The sequence below is a fragment of the Nipponia nippon genome, unplaced genomic scaffold, assembly GCF_047370975.1.
Source record: "Nipponia nippon isolate SJK-2023a ecotype South Korea unplaced genomic scaffold, ASM4737097v1 scaffold_1, whole genome shotgun sequence".
In the NCBI taxonomy this organism is placed as follows: Eukaryota; Metazoa; Chordata; class Aves; order Pelecaniformes; family Threskiornithidae; genus Nipponia; species Nipponia nippon.
In genome coordinates this window covers 104153635-104181394 of record NW_028262290.1, presented here as the reverse complement: position 1 = coordinate 104181394, position 27760 = coordinate 104153635, and the positions used below count along the sequence as shown (strand labels likewise).

At 41.6% G+C, this 27760-nt stretch overlaps 1 protein-coding gene across 1 annotated transcript in view; it reads right to left on the bottom strand.

Annotated features, from left to right (window-relative positions):
• Positions 1 to 22494, bottom strand: part of TPPP (tubulin polymerization promoting protein) — a 73839-nt gene extending 51345 nt beyond the window's left edge. The window contains exons 1-2 of the mRNA XM_087765870.1: positions 22342 to 22494; positions 8080 to 8394 (exon numbers count right to left, since the gene is read on the bottom strand). Coding sequence (XP_087621996.1) covers positions 8080 to 8390 — 311 coding nt within the window. The 5' untranslated portion in view covers positions 8391 to 8394; positions 22342 to 22494. The remainder of the gene's footprint in view (positions 1 to 8079; positions 8395 to 22341) is intronic.
• Between the last annotated feature and the right edge of the window lie 5266 nt (positions 22495 to 27760).

Sequence of the window (27760 nt, the reverse complement as noted above, 5' to 3'; positions counted from 1 at the left end):
TTAATCTTCTTTACGAGATGGGTGATTTCTAGCTCATGTCCTTATTTGAGGACTCAAACAACATACATACATATCTACACGCTTTGTTCCTATAAAATTTCCGCTCTAACTTCAGAACAGCGAGTTAATTTCTGTTGTCTATACAGGAAGATAAAGAAGCATACATGTTTTTTTCCTGCCACAGTCATCATATACCGTAACCAGTCCCCTGACCATCTTGGTAGCCCTGTACTGGGCTTGTTCCAGTGTATCAATCTCGTTCTTGCACAGGGGAGCCCGAGACTGGGCACAGCTCTCCAGATGTGGTCTCACTAGTGGCAAACAGAAGGGAAGGATCACTTCCCCAGACCTGCTGGCTACCCATTTGCTCTTGCAGCCCAGCCAGCATGTGGCTACCCTTCCTTGCTGCCATGACTCACTCACTGCAAGGACTGCTGCTAACTCATGTTCAACTGGCTGTCCATCACGACCTCCAGAGCTGCTTCCTAGACTGTTGGCCCGCTACCCAGCCCATACCTCACCAATTTGGGGCGACTGGGGCCAAGGCCTTGCCATAGTCAAGGCATACTACACCCCTTTGTCCACAGTGCCAGTCAGTTCATCATAGAAAGCAGTGAGGTCGATCAGGCATGACTTGCCCTTGGCAAATCCACGCTGGCTGCTCCAAGTCACCTTCTTGTCCTTTGTGTGTTGAGAAAGGGCTTCCAAGAAGATTTGCTTCACAACCTCCACAGGGATTGAAGTTGTGCTGACTGGCCTGTAGTTACCTGGATCCTCCTTCTTGCCCTTCTTGAGGATGTGTGTGACGCTTGCCTTTTTCCAGTCACTGGGGACCTCCCCCAGCTGCCAGGGCCTTTTGAACATGATAGGGAGCAGCTTTGCAATGACACTGCCAAGCTCCTTCATCCTACCTGGTCTCATGGACTCGTGCATGTCTAATTGGCTCAAGGGATTCTTCACTCTGACTTCCTTTACTGTGGGTACTGCTTCATGCCCACAGACTCTGCTAGCAGGCTCAGGGACCGGGCAACCCTGACGGCAAGCTCTACCAGTTGAAAAGGGAGGCAAAAAAAGGCATTGAGTATCTCTGCCTTTTCCATGTCCCTTGTCACGAGGTCCCCTGCCACACCAAGCACTCAGCCCACACTTCTGCTACCAGGCTACTTACAGAAACCTCTCATGTTGCCCTTCACCTCCCTCACTAGTCTCAACTCCACCTGAACTTTGGCTTTCCTCACTCTGTTCCTTCATGCATGGGCTATATTCCTTCCACATAGCCTCTCCCGGCTTCCACCTCCTGTGTACTTCCTTGTCGTGTTTGAGCTCAGTCAGAAGCTCCACGTTCATCCATGCTGGCCTGTTGCCATGCTTGCTCGACTTCCTGCACGCGGGAATGGACCCTTCTTGTGCTCTGAGGAAGCTGTCTTGAAGATCAACCAGCTCTCCTGGGCCCCTCTGCCCTCCAGGGCAGCTTCCTGTGGGAAACTGAACAGGCCAAGATCTGCCCTTCTGAAGTTCAGGTTTGTAATTCTGTTGTTTGTCTTGCTCACTCCTCTCACGATCTTAAATTTTACAGTCACCTGGTTGCTGCAGCCAAGGCTGTCTCATCTTTTATATCTTAATCATCTTCTACTTCAATCCATGGAAAACAAGAGACAAAGTCTACATTGATGTTTAAACAGTCTAGAAAATACTTACTTTGTTAATCAGTAAAATGAGGTAATTTGTAACTAACACAGATTTCACATAGCTGCTTTTATAAATGAAAAACAGGCAATTTTAAATGATGGTGCAATATTATGAAATTAGGCTGACTTGGAAAAAAAAAAAAAAAAAAAAAAAAAAAAAAAAAGGGAAAAACCCCTCTAAAAACCCCCAAAACCAGATTCTCATACCAGAGCCCTACATCTGCTCTAAAGCAGTAGAAGTCCTTGTAGTCCACAAGTAGCATATGCCACAAAGTGTAGGAAAGACCAAGCAAGCTGCTATATAGTACTGTGCATGATATCATGCAGCATTCCATATCAGCTGGGAAATGAATCACCCACCACTGTATCTACAGGTTTTCATGTGATGTCTACTCACATGAAAAGGTGTTTTTAAAATCATAATCAGCATACATCACTAGGGGTACAGAACTTATCCATTTTACATGCGCAAAACAAGCCTGCATAACAGCAGTTGAATCTAAATCCATCTTTCTTCTCACAAGTGATCACTGGTTCACTTTTAGAATTTGTGCCTCTTGGCAGAAGGGGGAGAAGAGTTGCTTTGTTTTTTTAAATAAAAATCCTTTCAAGGAAAAAGTGCAAAAGACAACATTACATTTGGCTTCTTGGACAAGAAAGGAAATTGGATCTTAATTTCAATTTCAAGTATAGATGATGCGGTAAAGAGCACTTTCTGTTGTAACTTACCTACATTTCTATCTGTAACTGCACTACTTCACAATTTGCCTGGAAGGGAGAGATTTATTAGCACAGATTATGCTCTGCATACCATTCTATATCCACTTAAAACTTATTTCCTGATACAGACATATTAAAGTACATAATGTTATGCCTACTTCATGCATAAAGTGGGATTACACAAATCAGATTCTATGTCACTTTTTAAAAGAATCTCTCCAGTAGAGAAATAAAAGGCAACTTAAATCTACTATGTGCTTCATTTACATATAAAGACCAGTTCATATCTATTTACACATTTAAAAAAATTAAGAGAGGCTTCAGTAAAATCTCTGTTAAATACAAATTACTTCAGAGAAACCTCATGGAGAGATATCTGTTTTGAATGAGTGCAGGTGTCAAAGTACTACTCCTTTCAAATATATTTAGAAAGCAAGAAGTATCATAATTGTTCAATACAAAGAAAAGACAACAATTACATTGTAATTGACAAATGGGGAAAGCTTGTCCTCATTCTTGCCAAGAGTTATCTTGCCAGCTGCTTAGAGCAAACATTATCCATTTTAATTCTTCCACAGTCTTGCAGCAATGGTGAACTACTGCTGAATTAAGACCCAGCTGGTCTCAGGTGGAAGCACTCCTGTAGAGACCTGACTGATCCAGACTGTGGGAACTAGGCTAAACAGCTGACTGTGCAAGATGTACTAAGGATAGAGTATGGGTGGGACTGCTCAAAAGTCAGGGCACAATAAAATGTGTTGTGAAGATTCTCCATGGGAACAAAACCTTCCTTTCTCAAAAAGATGGAGGAGAGTTTTCTGGCCTTTGGAACACATGGCTTCCTCAGCAACAAGAAAACATGTCAAAGCAACATAAGAAACTATTAATGGCATTTGAGAGAACAATTATGCTTTCACTTGATCTTTTACCAAAAATATTTTAGAGGGTGAGGAGTAAGGTATATTTACAAAGCTTCTGTAGATTAACTAGTCTTCAATAACAATCCAGTATAGAACCACAAAAATTTGTTTAAAATTTAACACATAGCAACATCAAAACAAACAAATGTTTCCATGGAGACAACTACCTAAATAAATGCTCACAATGGATCCAAGGTGTGACGTCACCCAGGCCTGCCTGCAACCATAGTAACATGCCAGTGTAAACAGAAATATTTTTATTTTTCTATCTAATAATGTCATATAATTAGCAGTTTTATGGTAGTGCTTAAACCATATTCCTGCAGTGTTGAGTGGTAACATTTCTAAAATAAGAGCAGAGGTATTTATATCAGGGCTATTACTATTACCATATTAACTACATACAACAAGTGGAGTATGTGTATGGCATAGCTAACATATCAAATTTCCCAGAGCAGTTGTTGACCCCAATAAACAAAGAAATTTAAGTTCCTAAGGCAACATGCCAGAATGCTGGTCAGAGATGAGTGACATCTATTCTTCTTGGGTATTCTGCTTTCCTTAATACAAAAACCCTGAAGTTCTTAGACTGTTGTGTCTCACTGTCTTGCTGGATTAAGAAGAAGAATGCAGCCACATGTTGCTTTTCATACCAAATGCAGAACACTTCTGTGCCCTTCTCCTGTGTCACCAATGAGCTTGCTTTCTCCAAGGCAACAAGATTCACTAAACCCATATTTGCACTCTGCAAGCACAATACAAGACACAGCCTAAAAAACTTTTGCAACTCTGAAAGAGTAACATAGAAGAAACAGTCAGTTAATAAGGAAAATTTTGAAGAAGGAAGGTGATTGTTTCAGCTACTAAAAAGATACCCATGGAATTCCCATTCTCATGGAAACCATCCATTTTCAAATGCTGTTGCACATCCACAAGTTGTATTTCTCTAAATTCAGTAGACTCAGATTGCATTATCACTCTTAATTTGTGAAACATAAAAGAAAGATGTCTATATAAGGTTCAGATAGTATGTGAAAAATGAATGCTTGGAATGATCTAATAGTATTAAGATATTTATACTAAACCCCTACATTTTAGCAGAAGCCTGAGCTACAGGGAAATTGAAGTTATTACCATTACAAAAATGGTGAAATACTATTTTTGGTCCTGTCATGAAAATTTCACATACAGTAATTTATGAAAACTTTCCTTCTCATAGAATATGATTGTTACTTACCCTTGTCTTCAAGTATGGCAGTGAATTTAGGGACAAGTTAAAAAAATTACTTCTTTCATGTCTACTATTGTGCATTCTTTGCATTAGACCATTCCTTCTTCATATCCTAAAGTACATACAAATGTTGTGCTTACATGAAGGCCTTCAGTGGACCTTTTGTACAAGATAAATAGACAAATTACGCTTCAGTCTGACCTGACATCCTCATGCAGAAGGAAAACAGCATTCTATGCTTATTTTCTTATTTGCAACAAAGGTTCATCAGAATTTCCTCAACCTTTGTAACAACATCAACTTAACCTTAAACGAACTAATCTCTGAAAGACAGACACACAGTCCCAGCTTTGAAGAAGTATCACAGACCATTCAAAACTTTCAGAAGTTTTGTCCACCTGGTTTGGTGGAGGTGGGGAGGAGAGTGCTGAGTCTACAAAAATGTTCATTACTTCTCAGGATTGAACTGATAAAATCTCTCCTGCAGCTGAGAAAGTTACCAATCAGACAATAAAACACTATCTTTCAGTAGCTCTTAGGTAAACATATCTGTTACTAATTTCCCTGTTACTTTACCCTGACTAGCAACACATAGTTCCTACCTATTTTGCCAGTATCTGTAGGAGAACAATAAATGAAGCCTGGGAAAGTTAGCAAGATGACAATCACGGGCTTTATACATAGACATAGTAATTCATAAATCCAAAGAACAATTCTACTAGATTAATTATTTTCTAGTGTTAGAACAACATGTGCCATTGTCATAAACTATAAGCATAGCTGGCTAAAAACCAAACCCTGCTAAACATAGTGGCTTCCCAGTAACAGACCCAACAGCAAACCTGTTTGGAAGTTCTACCACAATGCTAGATGGCAATTGTAGTTGGGTATGACAAACATCACTTCTTATCTTTGTGTGTGTTCCCTGACCAGACTACAACTGCGTCATCTCACTGAACCACTATGGCTGACCGTAAGAATCCCAGGCCAAACTTGATCTTGTGAGACGCAGTCTAGCTGAAGAACCTAAAAACAATAGTGAAGCACAGAGCCTTCTGATACTTATAAGCGTAACTCTTACTGAGGCATGGAAGCAGTACTCTGCACTTTCTGGGGAGTTGGAAATTCTTTTATAGTGTTTAATATTTTTCATTCAACAGGGAAAAACCTGGGTTGTCAAAAAACCTTAGTGCCCTGCTGGGAAAAACCTGCTTGTAAAATGGACATGAGTAAGAGTCTATTTTGTGAGTATGCCTGTTTTGATGCATCACCAAATCTATCATTATCCTTTAGCTTAGAGTAATGTGAAGTAAAAGAGAAAGCAAGGAAAAGCAGTTGTCTGAACATGCTCGAGAAACCCTGTATACTCAGCCTATGCATAAGCCTCCTAAGTTACAGCACATTGCTAACACTTGAGTAATTAAATCTTCCCTTGTTAAAACTTAAAATACTATATATGCAATAAATGTGATCTACACTAAAAAGAATTGCCAACATATGCTTTCAAGAATAGAAATGTAAAAAAAAAAACCAAAAACGAAAAACAAAAACCAAACCCCAAAACACAACACTTAAGAAAATGTGGAAGTATACCTACTGGAAGCATGCACATGAAAAAACAGACCTTCCTAATAAAGATAGCAAATCTCAGCTACTGTAAGTTTCCCCATCTGCCATTTAAGCAATATTAATTTAAAAATAAAATAAGAGATGAATATATAAAATACATATTACATGTACATGTACAGGTGAGGAATGAGCAAGTAATTAATAAATAATTAAGATAAAAATGCTTTTGCATTTGATGCAGTTAGCTTCTAAACTAGACAGAGGAAAAGATGGTGTGCTTCTTCCAAGAGAAATGACAACACTTCATAGTGGTCACAGGAAAAAGGTCTGAGAAACTGCTGAACAGGCACCTCCCTGCAGAGGCAGAGACAAGAACCCCCAAGCTGAGCTGAGACTGCTGAACAACCGCAAGGGGATATGCTGACATTTCCCTTGAGCCTCAGGTCCCCGCCACCTCACAACTCATTCCTGCAGAACAGGACTGGATTCCTTCTACCCCAGCAGGCACCAAAACTGATACTTCTTTATATCTGCTAATGTTGCACAATTGTTTATGCCATATCACAGGGTTGTCCTATCACTAACTTGCCCAGATACTGACATGAGAAAGGAGTGCTAAGATTTATTATTTCCTGTGATGATAGATACAGAGAAATTTTTAAGTCGATGAAAGCCAAAAAAAATCTGAAAATAAATGCCAGCATTGTCTATCATAGATCAAGAAAGTAACACACAAGCCTAAACATCCATTTCAAATAAGCTAGTTCACTGACAGTATACCTAACTCTGGCAACACAACTTCTAAAAAATACAAGTAGGGACTCAAAGAGAAAGTGGACTGATACAAGAACAACAGGGTTGCAGTGTGCATATATAGTGTTTTCAATTGCCTAGATAAGATCCTTAAGGAGACAAGCAACAAAGAAAGCAATCAATCAAATAAGTAATGTCATTCTAACTGTGCATGTTACACTGGACAACCTTTCAAGATCAAGGGCCTCTTCTTCTCTGCCTTTCTATGCTTTGATGCACTCTAAAGGGTCAGTGCTTGCAGCAAGTTTTCCCAACTACCCTTGTAAGCAACTCAGTTTGCATGTCCTCCCCAGCATTACACCACAGTAGTTGAGAGCACAGGCCAAATAAATCTTCCTACAAGCTACAAGTACAGTTGAGAGACCTTCCTTAAAGCATGTCCCTCAACACAATGAGGTGTGAGACACTTTAAACAGTTACTGTGGTAATAAAAAGCAGAAAAGACAAGGCTATCAGATCAGATACCAGGGGGAGGGGGAAGGTGAAAATGATCCAGTTCCACACATAAAAGAGAGAACAAAAAAATTCTGCCTAGGTTTTCAATCTGGGGAGAAAGTTTCACTAAAGCTCCAGTCTGCTCATAAGAATAAGCTAGGACCACTGAGATAATCCTAAACAACTGATCACAGCCATGAGTCTGCGTCACAAATTCACCATCAGTTTGGCGTGGCCTTACACTTTAAACTTCAGTAGGCGTTGTGCTGGACATCACAACTGTTGTTAGAATAATGACTTTTAGGTACATATCCCGCCTTAGCCTCAGTCCTCTGAGGCTGAGTTTTGGCAAGATGTAAAACTACATCCTGACTTCAGTCAGATATCCTTCAGGAAACATTCACATCATTTACTGCAGTCAAAAAACATATTTCTTGGAATAGCCTGCAATTGTTCTGATCACATCATACCTCTTTGTACAGCATAACACCTGTGACACTGAAGTCAGTTTAAGATAGTAGGACAGATGCTGAAAGCTGTATCTTCAGACAAAGCAACACAGTTTCATAAAGGAACAAGAAAGATCGATTGTGACAAAGACATACAGTGCCTCACAACATCTGTAAGCAACAGAAGACAAATTTAGATGATGTCTATAAAACATGTTGGGGAGACAAGGAAATGATGGCAGAAAGGAACTTACTTGATTTTACTGAAGACAATGTCAACATCCGTGATTGTCACGTTCTTCCCGTCTATCACATGACAGTCCTTACATAGCTTTGACCAGTTCTTCCCATGCATTTCTTTTCCCGTGGCTCTTGTATCACCATGGATGGCAAATTTTCTAAAGGCCTCTTCCAGAGCACTTAATTCTCCTGCCATAGCTCCTTCATGGGAGCTGTTTGAATCATAGGATAATCGTTTTGCTGCTCGGTCCTTTGCTGGATCTGAAGGAGACTTTGGAGGAGTCTTATTCACAGGTTTGGTCGACTTTGCTTTATTGTCAGCCATTGTGCTACAAAGAAGAGGAGGGTAAACTCATTACATTAATTTGCACTAGTTTATTTTCTGTTAAGCTACAGGCTACAGTCCATGTCACAATTTAAGAAGACTAAGTGGTCTATAAAGTTAGCAAGAACTCAGTGCCCTCCACCATCAAACAACAGTCTATACATAGAACTATGTAACTCTCAGCCCATCTAGAAAAAAATTCTAGCATATTTAAAAAAAAAAAACAACAAACAAACATCAGGGAAAGAACATTCCAAAACAGGGCACAAACCTAATTTCACTGTCATTACTTCAGCCAACAAGAGAACACTTACTGTTTGCTTCTTTTTTTTTTTTTTTTTTAAATGGCAACCACCACAGTCACTCTACTGATTTGAATACAAGTATTCCCTTTACATTGTAGGCATTACTACCTACTTTTACTTCTGAGGGAAAAAAATAAACAGCCCTTTATTTCCTGGAGTGTGGCTTTTTAATTATTTTTTTATTGAAAAATGGAATATTTTGAAAGTGCAGCAAAAATATTAACGTTATAACTCTTATGTTATATAATGTAAGGGCTTATGAGTAAGGAAGTCCCAGAAATGTTTAGACAAGTCTCTCTTATTAACAAAACCATTCGTTTCTCAAGTTTATGCCCAAAGAACTGTAGTTGTGGAATACATTTGGAATGAATATATCCATGATGCAGGAGCACTGAGAAGGGAATTAATTGCTGCAGAGAACAACTTTCAGATTACCCTATGTTCACGTAGGATAGGTTTGCATTTTAAAAGAAACCTTAAACTGAGCAACAGAACACTAAAGTTATTTTCAGGTGTCTTCATAAAGAAAAACCCCTAACATGCCAGAAGCATACCATAGAAGCCTTTGCTTTCTGCCTATCCACTCTTAGTTTGGCAGAAGAGGCACTGAAAAGCCTAGGGACAGAGTGCACTATGTGCCTGTCCCAACAGCTACATGCAGACTGTTGCCCAGACTCATGTCTGTGGTCCTGCTACAGATTTTAACCCATAAAGAGGTGCTTCAGGTATCAGAAGTTTGGCAAATACTGGATAAGGGCTGGAAAGCCCACCATACTTTACCTTGTCCATTCTTCTAAAGTCACAGCTGTACATGGTATGTGACTAACATATGCAAAGATTGGTATGTATTTCTAGTTAAGATTTTATTTCTGTATCAGATAGAAAGTTTTTCTGACTTATATACTGTGCTTCAATACAAATTCTTCAGCAATGGAAACAATTCTAAAACTCTACCTCTTACAACATTGCTTAACCTCTGTCACTTGAACAACCAAGGCATACCCTTTTCTGCACACTGCAACAGAACTAACCGTAACTACCTGGTATGCAGCAGTTATTCTTAAGTTTCATGATTAGAAACAACATTTTAATAAAAACTATACTAAAAGACCTTTGTCCTTTACACTTGAGCAAATGCAGCATGGCCAAAGCACTACTGTCTATTTTGAAAACATTCAAGTACATGCTTAAAAACCTTGTTATATCTTAAGCCTGAGGATCCTTCCGTTTTGTTTAGACTGACAGCACAAGTTTTGGCCAACAAACCAAAATCCCAAATTAAAATTAATATGACAGGAATTTACTAAGTGTAGCCTGAGAGTAAGTAACAGGACAAAAGAAGGTGGAGATCTGCTATAGTAAGGTATGTACAGCTCATACCATTTTGCAATTTTATCTTGTGCCAAACAAGCCATTCAGGAGATTTTCGGGGATAGCCCCCTCTTGCTTGTAGCAATTCTGTCTCTTCTCCCAAGTAACAAGTGATAGGACAAGAGGAAACGGCCTCAAGCTGTGCCAGGGGAGGTTTAGATTGGATATTAGGAAAAACTTCTTCACTGAAAGGGCAGTCAGGCACTGGAATAGGCTGCCCAGGGAAGCGGTTGAGTCCCCATCCCTGGAGGCATTTAAAAGACGGATAGATGTGGTGCTTAGGGACATGGTTTAGTGGTGGGCTTGGCAGTGCTAGGTTAACGGTTGGATGTGACGATCTTAAAGGTCTTTTCCAACCTAAATGATTCTATGAGTCTGTTAAGAAGTTACACTCAGTGTGAATATCCTTGAAAGATACAACAATCGCACAGTTTACAAACTAGAAGGAAGAAAACATCTGTGCCACTCTGTCTCATCAGAAATTAGAAAAAATAACCACATGCCTACATCTTTTAAGTATGTCCTGACAAAACCTTTCTTTAGCCAGTGTCAGTGCCTTGCTGGCCAACTTTGCGTAATTCCATATCACCAACAACCATAACTCAACTTTGCACAGCACAGCAGAAATGTCTTTTAAAAAGCAATTAGTGATTTCAAATCATGAGCTGAAACCGACACTTGAAAGGGTTCTGATTTTCTGAATCGTCTGATTTTTAAAATGACTACATTATTTTTTTTTGTCCATACTACTATCGTGTACTGCCTTCAATGTGATAGCTGTATCTATTGAAAATATTTTTTACTTACTTTCAGTTGCTAATAAATTAAAAGTTTATAAACCTGGTATAGGAAAAATGCTTAAAGGAACATAGTTGGTCTTGAGAAAGAAAGTTCACTTCTAGACTTAGTTGTCTCAGATGTCAATAAATGAACTTTGTACTGGGGTGTTTTGAGTAGTTCTGGGCCAGGGGGAAACACTATAGAAAAGGCTTCAGTTTTGAATGGTGAAATCTGATATGCAAAGCAGACTTATTTCAAAGAGATCCTCACCATCTAAAGCAGAAGATCAAGGATAGATTAAAACTAGGGCTCTGCTGTGGTTGCCAAAAATTGTCATGGATAGTCCTTTTCTTGTTGAACCATAATTACAGTTTACTTGTTAAAATCCCACATAATAGCATGAAATTTACTAAAAAGAAGCTACCTCGTTTATGAAAATACTGACCCAGCCTCACCTTAAAATTTTGTTTCTTAACACTACAAACAAGACACTGAAGAGAAATATATTCATTAATATACTATATTAGAAGGTAAAGAACTGCACAACACAGGATATGAAATCAGATTTTTAATGGGGTCAGCTCCTTTTACTTTTTTTAGTGATTAGAGACGAGGAAGGAGACCATGCCATATTGAAGAAATGATCTCTCAAAGAGAAATACAGAATAACCTGTTTGCCAAAAATTCAAGATCAAATGCAGTTTTGAGTCTTCTTTACCCTTTTTTCCCCTGGACAAAAGGATCAGAAGCTGCTTGCTAGCTTCTGCTGGAAGTAAAGATTAGCAGTAATTTGGGGAGGGGCCACAGCAGGGCGATAGGTGGAAGTGACAAAAGAAAGTGACTACTCTAAAATACCAATTCTAAGATTCGGTAAACCAAAATTAAACCACTGTTCAAAAGCATGAGCTGTGTAGATGCCAACTGTAACAATTACAGCTAACCAAAGAAATATCTTTCATCACCATTCAAAAAGTCTAATATGCACACAGTTAGATAATACTACATTTCCAGAGCCAGCAGAGGGAAGGAAGGCAGGACTAGCCACCAATCCCATCCTCTCCAAATACTGCTGGCTCCAACCTAGCAGGTCCACATCACCAAAAGCAGCCATAAAAGACACTAAGAAAGTGGTATACGCAGATGCTAGAGTTCAGAAGGCTTTGTGAAAGAACAACAGTCCCAAAAAGCTGGAGTTCCAGAAATCCACAGAATATTTAGACAACTAGCTGTTGTGTTATGAACTGCTACAGTCTGTGTCATGTAATAATCCTTTAGTAGCATCAAAAAACAGTTCTTGTCCCTTCTCTCACTCTGCAATAGGTAAATAATACGGCATGTTATACAGACAGATATCTATACAGAGATTAAGCTAGTGATCAAACTGAATAAGGTCATGACTAAATCCTGCTAAAACAGACTGAAAGTGCAGATCTGTGTTCTCAGCACATGCCTAACCCATTAGAAAAAGTTCTCTCATATCATCAAATTTCCTTTCAGCCAGAGACTACAATACATACTCATCTGCAGACAGACAACTGGGAGAACTCCCCTAGATAAAGTCACGTACTAATCTGGATTCTTCCAAAAATGAGGGGAAGCAGCTATCATTTATGTGAATTCCAGTTGCCAATTCTCTATAGCTGCATGAATACCAGGTACATATAAATAAGCCCAAAGTCTTAGTACTGACCAACTGTCAGCTCTACTGGAAGACTTATATTAGTTTACACTCTTTAGCTTATCCACATCCTCTCCGGGTGTCAACATACTGCAGGAATCCTGGTACAATTTTGATTTAGATTTGGGGGAATTGCTCTTAGAAGTAATCCATCTCTCAGCACCAACAAGGAAGACCTGAAGACTTACTAAAACCCAGAGTATTTTTGCCAACAATTTCAGCAGCTTATGCAACTCTACAGAATATGCATGTATCCTACCTGGTCAGAATTCACTGCAGCACCTTCCCTGGCCTGTCCCTGAGAACTAATGCATGGCTAATCTGGTCAGGAAGTGCAGACAGCTTAGTATTTGTAACAGAAGTTAGCATCGCTGCTACATCACAGACGCGGAAACCAAAGCAGAGGGATGGAGAAACATGTCTGTGCTGCTGCCAGAGTTCAGAACATAATGAGAACCCTGGGTCCTGTACTCTCCGCTGCTTTAATTATTAGGCCACAGCAAGCAGGTGCATGATTGTATGGAGTGCCCTGAAGAATCAATATCCTCTGACTCTATGGAGGAAATATAGTCTCACTAGCTGCAAATATATTAACCCATTTTACGATCTCCACACCAAAAAATGCTTTTCGAAAAAAATCAGCAGGAAACCATCAAAAGTGTGAATGCCTAGCTTTTTGGGCTATACCATGTACTTTCTCATCTGCTTTGTCTAGCTTGCCTCTAGCATGCTAGGAATACACTGTCACAGTATATGTTGAATTGCTTTCATCTGCAGCAAGTATTACAAAACCAGTTTTTAATGGAAGACTTCTTGCAGCATTAACTGCCACGGAAATCAATAAGAGTGTATTCGTCTAAGCACAAAAGACTAGAACACTACAGCAGATACTTATTGCAGCCTCAGATACAATCCGGTTAATAAAGAAGGCAGCTTATTTTACAACCATTTTTTCTTTAGAATATTAACCAACCAAGAACTGGCTAAAACAAGGTCAAAAGTCCTGTGAACTAAGGAAAACTTTCAGTTCAAACCTTTTAATGGCAGAAAGCATTCAAGCATCAAGCAGACCTCTGTTCAGGAGGCTGCTGGGATTGATGAATTTGGAGAAAAGATTCCATAGCACAATGGTACAGTTGCAATGCAATAACAGAATTACTAACATCTACTCTTTCGTGTAATGCTTGCCTTTGCATATGACCTTATTTCTCACGTGCAACATCTCCATTGCAACTTGCAACGCAACTCCACAAGACCCCAAAGTTATGTTTACACTGAGCATCAGAGTCATCCTCTAGCTAAAATCTAAAGTCTGCAGTGCAAATTCCTCATCTTGAGCCCAATGACAGTAACTTGGATAAAATAGCCCTAAAATGGAATATATGCTCAAGTTCTCAATCTTAGCTCTGATCCCTCCCTAAGTTCTTAACCCCTTCTACCATATGCCCCAGACAACTAAGCAGCAAAAAAATCTACAAATTCTGTCCTTGACTTCCTTCTGTTCTGCAATTCCTTTTGCTGTTGTTTTTAGGCAAAGTCCAAAGTTCTGCTTTGCTTACGGTCACACCATAAAGCTTTGTCCACAAGGTCGAGTGGAGATGGTACCCTAGCTGTACCCTAAATATCCACCAAGATATAATCCAAAACAGAGATTCCCCAGTCTTTCTGCAACCTCCTTCCCACCTAGCAATTCTGTTGTACATTTCGTCCCCATGATCTGTTAAGTAAGAGGGCAAATAGGTAATCCACAGCACAAACCCTAGACTTATAAGCAAAGATACTGTTCTACTATCTGCAAAGTATCACCAGCAGGTTAAAAAAAAATATCTTTCAAGCACTCTGTTGCATTTTTGCTAGTCCTTAAGCCAAGTACAAGTATGCAGGCTTTCCAGCGCTCTTGCTCTTTGTAACGGGTATTCAGACTAAAAAATTCTGTAGGTCATGGGCGAATTTCATCTAACTGATCTTCCTTGCATCCTCGCCATCCAAAGGGGGGAAAATATAACAGATTAATCTGCAAAAGCATCTATGCATCTATTTAGTTGGCCAAGAAAAACAGGATTCTATATTCAGTCAGATAGCATCTCTCATGCATGTGATCACATCAGACATTTGAATGAATGCTCAAGAAAACAGTAGCCAGGAATCGACCGATTTTCTCGAGAACTAGAAATAGAGTAGGGGGAAAGGACAGAGATGGTGGACCCCTTGCAATGCAGTTAACACAGCCAGCAAGTTGAGGTAAGTCTGGTATTACATAAAGATTTTAAGAACTGTATGTTGCTAACATTAACGATTTTACTTCTGTTTTAACCTCACAATAAGCTTCCTATTTCTGCACCATTCTCTTATAAATGCATCAGCTTCAACCTCTCCACACCTACATTCTCAGCTCCTCAGCCTAGCCAAACTACCAGCCTTCCTAAAGATATTACTTAGATGGTCTTAAACCTGAAAGGCTTTTAGCAAATAGGCATACTACAAAGAATTCTGCCCACAGGCACACAACCTAGTAGTTATATGCTGTTACCTGGTTTTACCTCCCATTCTCCTGCCAATCCTTCCTGCATATCTACTGTTGGTAAACATGCAAGCGCTTAAGGTGTAATTTATATCAGAATCTGTTTCTGCACTGTTGGTAAAACTTATCCACTGCACCACAAATAGTTGCCATCCAAAATTTCTTGAGACCTCCCAGTCAATCCAAGCAAAAAAGAAAGCAACTTTTCAATGAGCATGAGAGGTGTTATATTTATGAGCAAATTGGATTCATAACATTATGAAACTGTGCAAGGCATTTAATTTGTCTGACTGCATCTGTTTTATTTTAGTACTTGATCTATCTCCCCCATGTTTTAAAAATGTTACAGAATTGCAGTTAAAGGGAATTCTCATTTATTTTCTCTCTGTAGTTATTTATGCCAAATAAAAACAGCAGAGACAAAGTACAGCAGATGGAATCTTTTTCCCACATTTTTGCATAAACATTCAAGCTGAGGGAAGGGATAAACAGCTGGAGAAATGCAACATCCTCCTAATAAAATGCAATGGTTTAGACAATGCTCTTAAAGCGTCCCTTAAGCCTCCTTCATAACGATCAGTGGGAACCAGAGTTAAGGCATTTCTCTTCTGAGTTCTGCTCTGGGCATGTTTCTCCACATGTGATGCTCAAGTGAATGACAGCCATCCATTTTCCCTAGCATACAACACAGAAGGAAAATGAGCAGAGGACACTACAGACCAAGCAAAGCTAAGACAACTCTATCTACATTTAAACCCATCTTTACTTAAAGAAAATTAAATCCTTTCACAGGAAAATTAAATCCTTTCACATAAATCCTTTATGAGGAACTGCATGGCTGTACCTCAAGTTCTCTTAAAAAATATCTGTATCTAGCACTATGGACAAGGGCAAGGCTGGCTAGATCATAGAGCTACATTAAGACCTTCAGCAGGACACATGCAGAGTAACAAAAAAGGTGGTTACTCAACTTGTCCAATGTTTCTCCTTAGCAAAACAGTATTTCAGACTGTGATGAAGTTACGTATGCCATTAAAGGAACAACCTTAGAAAACACACTATCAAGGACAGAGATTATTTTGACTGCTGACAAATGGCTGTTACTGTTCTATTTCTAAGAACTATTGCTATCTGCCTACATAGCTACTGCTACTTGTATACAAGACTAAGTTTAGTTCTTAGTAAATTAAAACTCCACCATTTCAAAGAACCACTTCATAAAATATCACCTCTCTATATACGCATAAATGAAGCACCTATACACAGACACCTTTATCAGCAATAGTTCTATTAGAACTTTTTTTCTTTTGAGACACATGTTCACCTGACAACACTTAAAACTACACAAAAACTCTTTATCTAACTAAATAACTCTTAACTAGCTCTACAATATACTGTAATGTCGTGTCACTTACACAAGGTTTCAACTATGAAGGCAAAAGCATTAATACAGGCATTCACGACACATTTATGTACTGGTGAACTCTTATTTTTTTCCATTATGTGACTATCACATTTGAAGATTTCACTTACTAAGTATTCATCCTGAGCTCTGCTGGGCTGCTGTTGTTGATAGATGAAGAAATAATCTGTAGACAAATATTCTGCAATTCCACACACAGGCAAGGATACAAGCCAGTGTCTAAAACAGCCTTCACAGAAGAAAGTGAATACGAGACTGATTCAAGCACAACAAAAGAGGAGCCTCAACTATTTAGATGAGCTATTTTTTCATGTTGTACCAAAAACACCTTGGGAATCACAGATCCAAAAAGACTGGGAGACAACAGCTGCTCTCCGCAGTAGTTAGTCACACAATTAATTTACAGGTCCAAATAACATGCTGGGCCTATCATCACTTTAGGATTAGTTGAGTACAGGTTCCTCAACTTGTAACATTAAAATTGTAGAGTTTGCTTAGCCTCATTTCTTCATACACTATACATTGTCCCCTCCCGCTGCCCCCATCCAGAGCAGACTACTCATCTGAACTTCCATAGAACCCTTTCAAAATATTTCTGCAAAAGCCATGAGTAATGAAGATCTGCTCCATGAAAGGAGATCAGAGATTGTACAGCAAGGAGATAATTTCAAACACCAGTAAGACGGGGGACTTTGTGTACCACCTATAGGTAAAAATATCAAGAGAACCAAGTTGATGCTATTGACAGGAATAGAATTAGATCAAAGAAAAACTGAGCTAACAGAGACTTACAGGCCTTGAAAGCACTGTAACTTTTAATAGTCACAAAGCATCACCTCTGATCAAAGAACTGGAGATGCTATAAGAGCTACAAAATCATGAGACAAGATGTTTTACCATGAGAGACTTACAGAATTCCACTAATGTAATTTGTCAGGTGATTGAAGTCACTTGAGTGAGCTATCCAAATACCTTCATAGAGAAACTACATCACATACTAAATGGCTCTTTACTGCCAAAGATATAAAAAAAACTCAACAGCTGAAAATTCAGGCTACGCCAATGCAAATTAGAAATGAGACTTCCTTAGGGAGAGACAATCAACCATTGGAAATACTAAAAGTAACTTCCAAGAATAGCTGCAAATACTTCACATCCTGACGTTTGCACATTAGACTTCATTTAATACAGAAGATACACTTACTCAAGCATCTCTGAAAGACAGACTTTTATCAGATGTATGTTATTGGTCTCAGATAACTAACTGAAAATAACTAATACATGAGTCAGATTGTCTAAAGATCCCTTATGTTCTTAAAGTCTGCTGCTTCAGTTTTGTCTGAATCCAAAAAAATAAACTAACCTTTAAGTACAGATTTTTTTCAACTACTCATAGCTCAGTACAAAATAGGAGAGGAATAGTTCGCTTGCTAAATCATTGATAAGTTCTTTCACATCTATAAGCTCCTGTAAGATGACCTGTTTGGGTACTGGTCCTTCCAATAGTGAAATTGGATGAGACAGGCAGATGCAGATTTGTTTTTAATTTAAAAATAAGCAGAGTCATCAACAAGGAAAGAACATTTTTGTGAGCAAGACCTCTTAGCATTTGAATTTCCATCGCAAGAATTTCCTTAGCACTGATCCAATAGAACACCATTCCTTAACTGTGCATTTAAGAACTTGTTTGAACTAGGACTGCATCCCTCAGAGATTCAAGCAAAAATTGTTACGTCCTTGATTTTTCTTTTTTTTTCTTTTTTTTTTTCTTTTAAGTTTCTCTATGTTCATTTTGCCAAATGCTCCAATATTTGAATGCTGACACACAAGCATATTCTTAAAATTAGCCAAACTGGGCAAGAATTAACTTCATAAGATTATTTAAGACAGTTGTACTGCAGATTCATTTTTGTCTTTTCATCTGCCACATAATGCATTGAAGCTTTGGTCTGTATACTCTTGGTTTCTAGCTCTTGGTTTTCTATCCAAGACAAGTTAAGTTCATATCACACACTCGGGACACTATGAGGCAGGGGAAGGATGAGGAGGAAAATAGAAAGAGGGAACCTAAAGACATCTGGCAATAGTGAGAACCTAGGCTTCTCCACATCTGCCTTAGAGCCCTGACACAGTTAAGATTGCCTCTTAGCAGGAGCAAACTGAATTGCCCACCCACTACACATAACAACTAACAACAGAAAAAAAACTTCCCATCTGTTTTAATAGGCATACCACTGTGAGCCAAGAAAAATGACCAGCACAGAATGAGTCTGTTCGGCTCTATCAGCGCTTGAGATAAACACCCAGTCAGAAAAAGTGTCCCGAAACCTGAACAGGCTATGCATATTTGTCCTGTACCACATGTGTACTTAAAGACCATATTTATATTGGGGTATTTTACTGATAACATTCTCTCAATGTACAGTTACTTTCACTACTATTTCAAAGTATTCCAATAACCAGACTACATTGCAATGGGAAATTCTTGCAGTACTTCTATGTATGGCCAATTTGGGATGGGCAGGGTGATGCATTCACTAAGAAATTTCTTTCTGCTGAAGGTGAATTTGTTACTACGCATTTCTTGTGGGTTTGGGCACATGAGGGAGATGAGAGGAAGAAAGAGCTAAAACAGCTTATAGAGAACACTGGGGAAAATGCAAAGCAATGTGATTTTTCCTGTACAATGCTTTGACTTTGAAACGAAAACTCCATTTCAAAATTTTTTAAAAGTGACCTTAAATTTAAAGAATGGTAAAAATTAAGCAACCTAAAGATAAAATGTTTCATATTGGGTCAATGTAGATTTTTTAATTTTATTTCAACTTTCAGCATTTAGTCAAGTTAAACACATTTAAAAATCCCCCAAAACCAAGCCATTACTTGCATGTCCCAAGAGTGCCCTTTGATACCAGAACTTCCCTCTGAGAACTGTGCAAGTCTTATATTAAGTTCTACAATTTCCTTTGCTTTAACATATGAGAAAGCGAAAATACATAGTTGGATAGCGTGCACACATGTACCAATGTATCCTTCTTAACAACAGCTGCATTCCCTTTTTCGTACCACTTACAGTGTCTTGTTCTGTATTTTGGATCATAATATTTTGGGGGCCAGGCCCAAGTTTTTGTTCCATGGTTATACTGCACCTAACACATGACTTAAGGTCCCTGATCACACCTCCCAGACACTATGGCAATACAAACAGTAAGCAAAATATTTCAACTGGCAGAAGCACCTAAAACCGCTTATGCCCATAGTAGTCATGCCAGTATGGCAGAGAAACACTAGGGGTTAAAATATATACCTGCATTTAATTTCAGTGATGCATGGCATAAAAATAGTTTTTGGAGGGAGAAAAAAAAAAACTGTTTGTTGCTTGCTGAAAAGAGTCCATTTCATTTATGCAAGGGCTGCAAGCAGTATGCATGTACAAATAGAAAGGACATGACATCATCGAGTGACTACACCACAGGAAAGACTGTTCTTGTTATAAGTTTTTCTTCATACAGTGACACAGGCTTGTGAATACAGTCATATTCTCACACTGAAGACTTACATAATCAAAGTATGCAAAGCAAGAAAAATATCTGATATTATTTTAATTTGCATCTTATAGTCTGAAAGCAAGTTATCAAGTTTAAACATTGTATAGTTTATTCTCTAAAGCATTCTGAGATATATTAAGTACAATTAGTTGCCTCTACCTATAATCAGAATACACTAATCTTAACATAAATTGACATAACTGCCTGCCTGCTTCCCTCCTTAAAAGACCCTTCTTTTTTTTTTCTTTTTCCAAATTAAGTTCAAGGTATAAGTAAAAATAACTTTTATCATACAGCTGCCTACAGAAAGTAATTGCAATGAATACATCTACTATAAAAATTAAATAAAAAGACATTATTTTTCAATACAGTCAATCCACAGTTTAAACTGGGCACAGAAACAACTGATCGCTGGATGTATATTTCCATTTATAAAGATCTTTTCTTACATTTACAAGGGTCAAGTGCAAGCACTGCAGGAGATTCCTATGTGAACTTTATCTGCAATTTAATCCTTGCATGGCATGCTGTCTAAGCATTACACTGTACTATGATTTAATACTAGACATACACTTCAGCAGTTACAAATGATGGACTATTTAAAGGCATATGACTGTGACCCAGAGAGGTACAAAACAGCATTTTATTTTGGTTTTGGTAGGGGTGAGGTGGAGTCAGGGTAGGGCCTGTAAAAAACATAATTTTAAAAAGAAGTGGCTCATCACTAAAGGATTAAAAAAATGGCCATTGACATTTTAAAAATAAATAAATTGTACACATTTGATGAACAGTCATGCTATTTTAAGCCTGAGACTATGAAAGTGTATAGGTATCTCTCCATTTTTCCCCCAAGTTTTCACAGCCCTAGATAAAAAAAAACCCAAACCTTAATGTTTCATTATCATGCTAACATTTGCCAACCTTCTAAAGCATGCTATTTAATGATACTAGTTAAGAAAACAGTGTGGAGGCTCAGTAACAGTCAGTGAAAACAGTCTCATATCATTTCAGGCTGAGGGTTGGTTTTGCCCCTCCTTTTCTTTTCTTTTTAAATAAACATAAGCAGTTATGCAACCCTCCATAAAATCTGAAAGAACTTCTCCCCCTAAACCTGCTCATGTAGACCCTGCAAAACATGAATAGGGAAATCGCTTGTCAGCAGCAGGTACTGCAAGATTCAAAGCTGTCAACATTTAAGACAGAGTTTTCGCATGTGTCTTCAGCACCTTGTAGCACACACCCAGCTTCCCCGTGGAAGGATTTCACCCAGGTACAAGAGCTTTTATCAAGGATTGAAGAAATACTTGTAACCGCTGCTGATTTGGGGTGGGGAGGGTGTATTTGTCTTCAAACTAGCTATCCGGGCTCACAGACTCATTCACAGGATTTTGTCTCGTCCTGTTTTTCACGCTAGAATACTGTAGTTGGCTTTATACCCGTGGGTGTCACGCTGCAGTCCCTGAACAGTGTCCCACACCTGATGCTGGTTTTCATGGAGGACGCCATACAGGCGCAGTTCGCCGAGACAAAGCCCCTTCAGCTAACACCTGGGCATTTTAAAAAAAGAAAAGTCAAATCGCCTTTACCCATCAGGCTCCATAAAAGGGGACCGCTTGCTCTGCATAAGAGCACGAAGAGGCAGCTGCAGCGGCTGAGGCTTTGTTGTCGTCTGTAGATAACAGCAGAACATTTGGCGTGTGCGCAAGGTGGATCCGTCCCCCAGCTCCTCCGGGAGACGCCCGCCGGCAGAGTCGAGCTTGCCAGCCGCCCGCAGCCAATAACCAGCATCGCCCATCCATCGACCTGCTGCTGCAGTGCCGCCAGGACCCGGGAACAAGCCCCCCTCGCCCCGCGCAGGTTGCGGCCGCACCGTCCCTCCCCGGTGGCGGCGGAAGATGCGGCTGCGGGGGCCCATCCCGATGGGCCGGCAAACGGACACCAGCTCCGCACCGAGCCCCTCTCCCCGCCGGTCCCTTCCCCGGGGCTCCCGCGGGAGAACAGGAGGGACGCAGGAGAAAGGGGGCGACAGCGAGGGGTTAATCCTGCGGCGGAAAGAAGCAGCTGCCGCCGCCCTGCCCGCAGCCCCCCGCGGCCGTTACATAACGGCGCCGCGCGCCCCTCCGGTCGCACCGCGGCACCGGGGGCCGCCAGCCCGGGGCAGCTCCGCCAACGCGCCCGCCCCCTCCCCTTGCGTTTTCGTTAACTGAACAGAAACCAATTAGTCAACACGCTAAAAAGGGGGAAGAGGGCAAGAAAAACACACGCACGCCCACCCCCAAAAGAGACGGGCTTGTCTCGCCCGCCCTGCAAGAGGTGCCCACTCACCGCCGGCTCTCGAGGGGCGGCAGGTCCCGCCAGCCCAACCTGACGCTCGCCCGGGCTCCGCCGCTATCGGGAGCCAGTGTCAAGCCGGCGCGGCGGCTCCGGCAGGCACCGCCCTCGCTGCCCGGGCATTGGCGAGCGCCCGGCACCGCCTGCCCGCCCCTCCGCCGCTCGCCCCCATAGGCCGGGAGGGCTGTCCGGCGGGCGGCCGCTCCCGCCCCCCGCGGAGCCTGAGGTAATGGATTAGCGCAGGGGCAGCTGCTGCCTTTGCTGCCTTAAATGGCTGGTTGCGGCTGGCAGCGCCTCTGCCCGCTCCTCCCTGCTTGCTGCCCGGTGCTCGGCAGCAGGTGGGCAGGGGCAGGGGCAGGGGAGGCCGCGCGGCCGGGAGGTGGTGGCCCCCTGACCGCTTCCCCTCGCCAGGACCTGGGGCGACGCGGGGCGGGCCAGTGCCCCCCGCCACGGCTGGCGCCGGAGTCGAGGCCTGGTCCAGCAGCTTTCGCCATCTCGAGCATCCTATTCCCCCTTCCCGAGGGAGAAGCAGAGATCAAGGAGCGCCACAGTCTTCTGCGTCCTGCTGGGCTTTGGCAGGTTTGGGTCCAGATTGTTGCTCGCCTGTGCTTTAAGCTGTGGTTGTTGACATAAAGGAGACAAAAAATCATGTAAAAGACTCGGCTGTGCAGTGCAACAGGCGTTCCAGAAAACCTCACGTTCCCTCAACTTGCCACTTGCCTAGGAGCAGGCCTAGGGTTGGCACAGTGAAGAGATGCAGCCACTAACCTGATCTCGAGCAATCCCATCAAAAGTCTTAGAGCACAAAGACAGTTCAGGAGTCAGCAGAAATCTAAGGAACTGTTGTGCATCCTCATTCATGAATTTATGACCCGACTCCAACGACCCCGAAGAGGCTGATGGATCATAACTTGATAGCTGCTGTGCTGGAATCAAGTTAAACAATCTATCTACAGAGGTGAGGGAGAAAGGAAAAAAGGTCCAGTTAATGTGCAGTGGAGTCTCAATTTTTCAAATGCAGGATAGATACATAGCTAACTTTTAAAAATAGTCATATACCTATATGTACCTTAAGATGCACAATAATAGTTTATAAACTATTATAAAACTAGTTTATAAACTCTTATTTCAGTATCTTGAGGCAATTATTGAAATGTCCCAGAATGTCATAAATGCTTTCAGGCCCCTTCATATTAGGGTTGAGTTTGGTCGCACCTACCAGTGAAGGTTTTGTGGTAGAGTATGGCAAATGCACTTGTGATCTCTCATGAGAGCACAAACCAAAATCATGTGTTTTTTTTCCAAGTTTTCTCCTTCACCATGTGGACACAGGAAACCTCCCCTTTATAAAGCCTGAGCTGGCTTAAGGCTCAAGAAGAGTCCCTACCATGTAGCTGAGAAACAGATTAAGACAGGTACAGCTTTAAATCAGAGCCTAGTTTCGAAGGCAAAAATTAATGCAATATAGATTAACATGAAACAAGGTATGGTAAATAGCCCAGTGGAGACTATTCTCCTAATGTTTAATATGGGGCTGGTCCCACATTATCTTCAATTATTTCCCCCATCCCACACAGTTTAGAGTATAATTTTCTGTTTCTCTAATAGAATTTTCTGTCACAAACCATGCCATCAATCTTAAAAAAACATGCAGAACCAGAATTATCCAAATTTGATTCTGTGATAGAATTCAGACAAATTTCTCAATTTGTATTTCATTAAAAAAAAAAAAAAGAGAGAAAGAAACTTCATAGAATGATAGAATCATACAACGATAGAATCATAGAATCATAGAAAAGTTTGGGTAGGAAGGGACCTTTAAAGGTCATCTAATCCAACCACCCTGCAATGAGCAGGGACATCTTCAACTAGATCAGGTTGCTCACAGCCCTGTCCAACCTGACCCTGAATGTTTCTCTGGGCAACCTGTTCCAGTGTTTCACCACCATAATTGTAAAAAATTTCTGCCTTATATCTAGTCTGAATCTACCCCCTTTTAGTTTAAAACCATTACCCCTTGTCCTATTGCTACAGGCCCTACTAAAAAGTGTGTCCACAACTTTCTTATAAGGCCCCTAACTTAAGTACTGAAAGGCTGCAATAAGGTCTCCCCGGAGCCCTCTCTTCTCCAGGCTGAACAACCCCAACTCTCTCAGCCTTTTCTCATAGGAGAGATGTTCCATCCCTCTGATCATTTTTGTGGCCCTCCATCCCTCTGATCATTTTTGTGGCCTTCCTCTGGACCTGCTCTGGCAGGTCCATGTCTTTTCTGTGTGGAGGACTCCAGAGCTGGACGCAATACTCCAGGTGGGGAGTACCAGAGTGGAGTAGAGGGGCAGAATCACCTCCCTCGACCTGCTGGCTACGCTTCTTTTGGTGCAGCCCAGGATATGGTTAGCTTTCTGGGCTATGAGCACACGTTGCTGGCTCATATTCAATTTTTCGTCCAGCAGTATTGCCAAGTCCTTCTCCCCAGGGCTGCTCCCAATCCTTTCATCCCCCAGCCTGTATTGATACCGGGGGTTGCCCTGATCCAGGTGCAGGACTTTGCACTTCGCCTTGTTGAACCTCATTAGGTTCACACGGGACCACTTCTCAAGCTTGTCCAGGTCCCTCTGGATGGCATCGCATCCCTCAAGCATGTCAACCACACTGCACAGCTTGGTGTCATCTGCAAACTTGCTGAGGGTGCACTTGGTACCACTGTCTATGTCATTGATGAAGATATTAAACAGTACTGGTCCCAATACAGACCCCTGAGGGACACCACTCATCACTGATCTCCAGCCAGACACTGAGCCGTCGACCACTACTCTCTGGATGCAGCCATCCAGCCAATTTCTTATCCACCAAATAGGCCATCCATCAAATCCGTATCTCTCCAATTTAGAGAGAAGGATGTTCTGGGAGACCATGTCAAAGGCCTTACAGAAGTCCAGATAGACAACATCCATTGCTCTTCCCCTGCCCACTGATGCAGTCACTCCATCATAGAAGGCCATTAGGTTGGTCAGGCAGGACTTGCCCTTGGTGAAGCCGTGCTGACTGTGTCGAATCACCTCCCTGTCCTCCAGGTGCCTTAGCATAGCTTCTAGGAGGATCTGTTCCGTGATCTTCCCAGGCACAGAGGTGAGGCTGAGAGGTCAGTAGTTCCCAGGGTCCTCCTTTCTACGCTTTTTAAAAATAGGTGCAATGTTTCCCTTTTTCCAGTCACCTGACTGCCATGACTTCTCAGATTTCATGGAGAGTGGCTTGGTAACTATGTCAGCCAATTCCCTCAGGACTCTGGGATGCATCTCATCAGGACCCATAGACTTAAGTAAGTTCAGGTTCCTCAGGTGGTCACAAACCTGATCTTCTCTTACAGTGGGAGGGACTTTGCTCCCCTAGTCCCTGCCTTGAGGTCCATCCACTCGAGAGGTGTGGGAAGAGAGATTGCTGGTGAAAACTGAGGCAAAAAATTGTTCAGTGCCTCAGCCTTTTCCTCGTCCATTGTTACCAGTTTGACAGCCATGTTCACTGGGGGAGTACACTTTCTTTGACCTTCCTTTTCTGGCTGACATACTTATAGAAGCCCTTCTTATTGTTCTTTGTGTCCCTTGCCATTCAGCTCCAGCTGCGCCTTGGCCTTCCTGACCCCATCCCTACGCAACCGGGCAGCGTCCCTATACTCTTCCCAGGATACCTGTCCCTGCTTCCACTGCCTCTGCATTTCCTTCTTGCCCTTAATTTGACCAGCAGGTCTTGACTCATCCACGCTTGTCTCTTGCCTTCCTTTCCTGATTTCTTACACCTGGGTATCGAGAGCTCTTGTGCTCTATGGAAAGTGTCCTTAAAGATCTGCCAGCTCTGTTGTGCTCCCCTGTCCCTGAGGGCAGTTTCCCAGGGGGATTCTATTGACTAACTCCTTGAACAGCTGCAACCTTGCTTTCCTAAAATTCAGGGTCCTGACTTTACTCTTCCCCTGTCCCATATCCCTCAGGACTGCGAACTCTACCAGTGCATGATCACTGCAGCCCAGGCTGCCTCCAATCTTGACATCTCTGATGAGCTCACTTGCGTTGGTGACCAACAGGTCCAGTAATGCATCCCCTCTGGTAGGGCTGTCTATTACCCAGCTTAAGAAGTTATCCTCAATGCACTGCAGGAGTCTCCGGGGTTGCCTACAGCTCGATGTGCTACTTTTCCAGCAGATGTCACACCAGCCACATCATCAGTTGACTGACCTTCCAAATCCAGAGCATCATACCTGTTGTATACAGGCACCTGGGGAGGCGAGGTAGGCAAGGAGGGGGTTTGCCTACTGCCCCAAGTCTAGACTTGCCTCCATTCACTCCTTTCAAGTTACTGCCTTCTGCCTCGTGACGTGAAGATATCGGATCCCTTTGATCGTGTTTTTTTTTTTCTGGTGGATGTTCCTGTTTCTGTCTCAGGGAGGGCAGAGCATGGTTCCAAACTTCTTAGAGTTTGTCACATCCTCTGGTCTGATAGAGGCAAGGCTGCTGCAGCTCCATGCCTCCACCTCCAATCAGTAGTGAGACTAAACACGTATTCCCTGTAGGCACATACAGACAAACACATTTCTGCAACACATGCCTGTATATATATATACACACATGGACAGCTACACAGATCAGTACAGACAGAAACACTCAGCACTCACATAAACACAAATAGCACCAATGGCCTCATCTTTTTCCCCTTTGGCTGATCAGGATGAAGGTCCATTAGTAGGAAATATATACATATATATAATGTGGATTCCTCTGATAGCTGAGCTTAGATACTCAGTCTATCCCTGATCCCCGATCTCCCCCACTGCTGTACCCTGGACATATGAGCCCCTAAGACCTGCAATCCCACTCCAGTTGGTGATACAGACCTCCTCACTCACAAACACATGCACTATGGATCTCTCAGTAGCTAGGCTTAGACACACAGTCCATCCAGTAACTGGTCATGGATCCCAAGTCTCTCCAGTTGCTGACAACTGGGTATGCTAGTCCCCAGACCCCACAGTCCCACTCCAGCTGCTGGTACAGATTTCCTTGCACACAACAGCACCTAAACATGCACACTGTGGATCCCTCCAGTAACTGGGCACATGCTACCCCATAGCTTAGACATGCCTGGATCCTTGTTCTACCTGGTTGCCTCCCACACAGAAACATACACACATGCAGTCTTTCAGTTGATCTTACAGCCTCTCCATCAGTTGGCATAGACCTCCTGGTCCCTTTGGAAGCCACCTTCTCCAATTGCCTCAATCCCAGACACACACCTTGTTCCCAAGCCTCTTAACCTCCTTTCCACCTAGTTTGACTTGATATTTGTACTCTCACTTAGTCCAGTTGCTCACACCACAAGCACATATGACCCCTGATCCGCACTGCAGTTGTTGGCACTTGTTTTT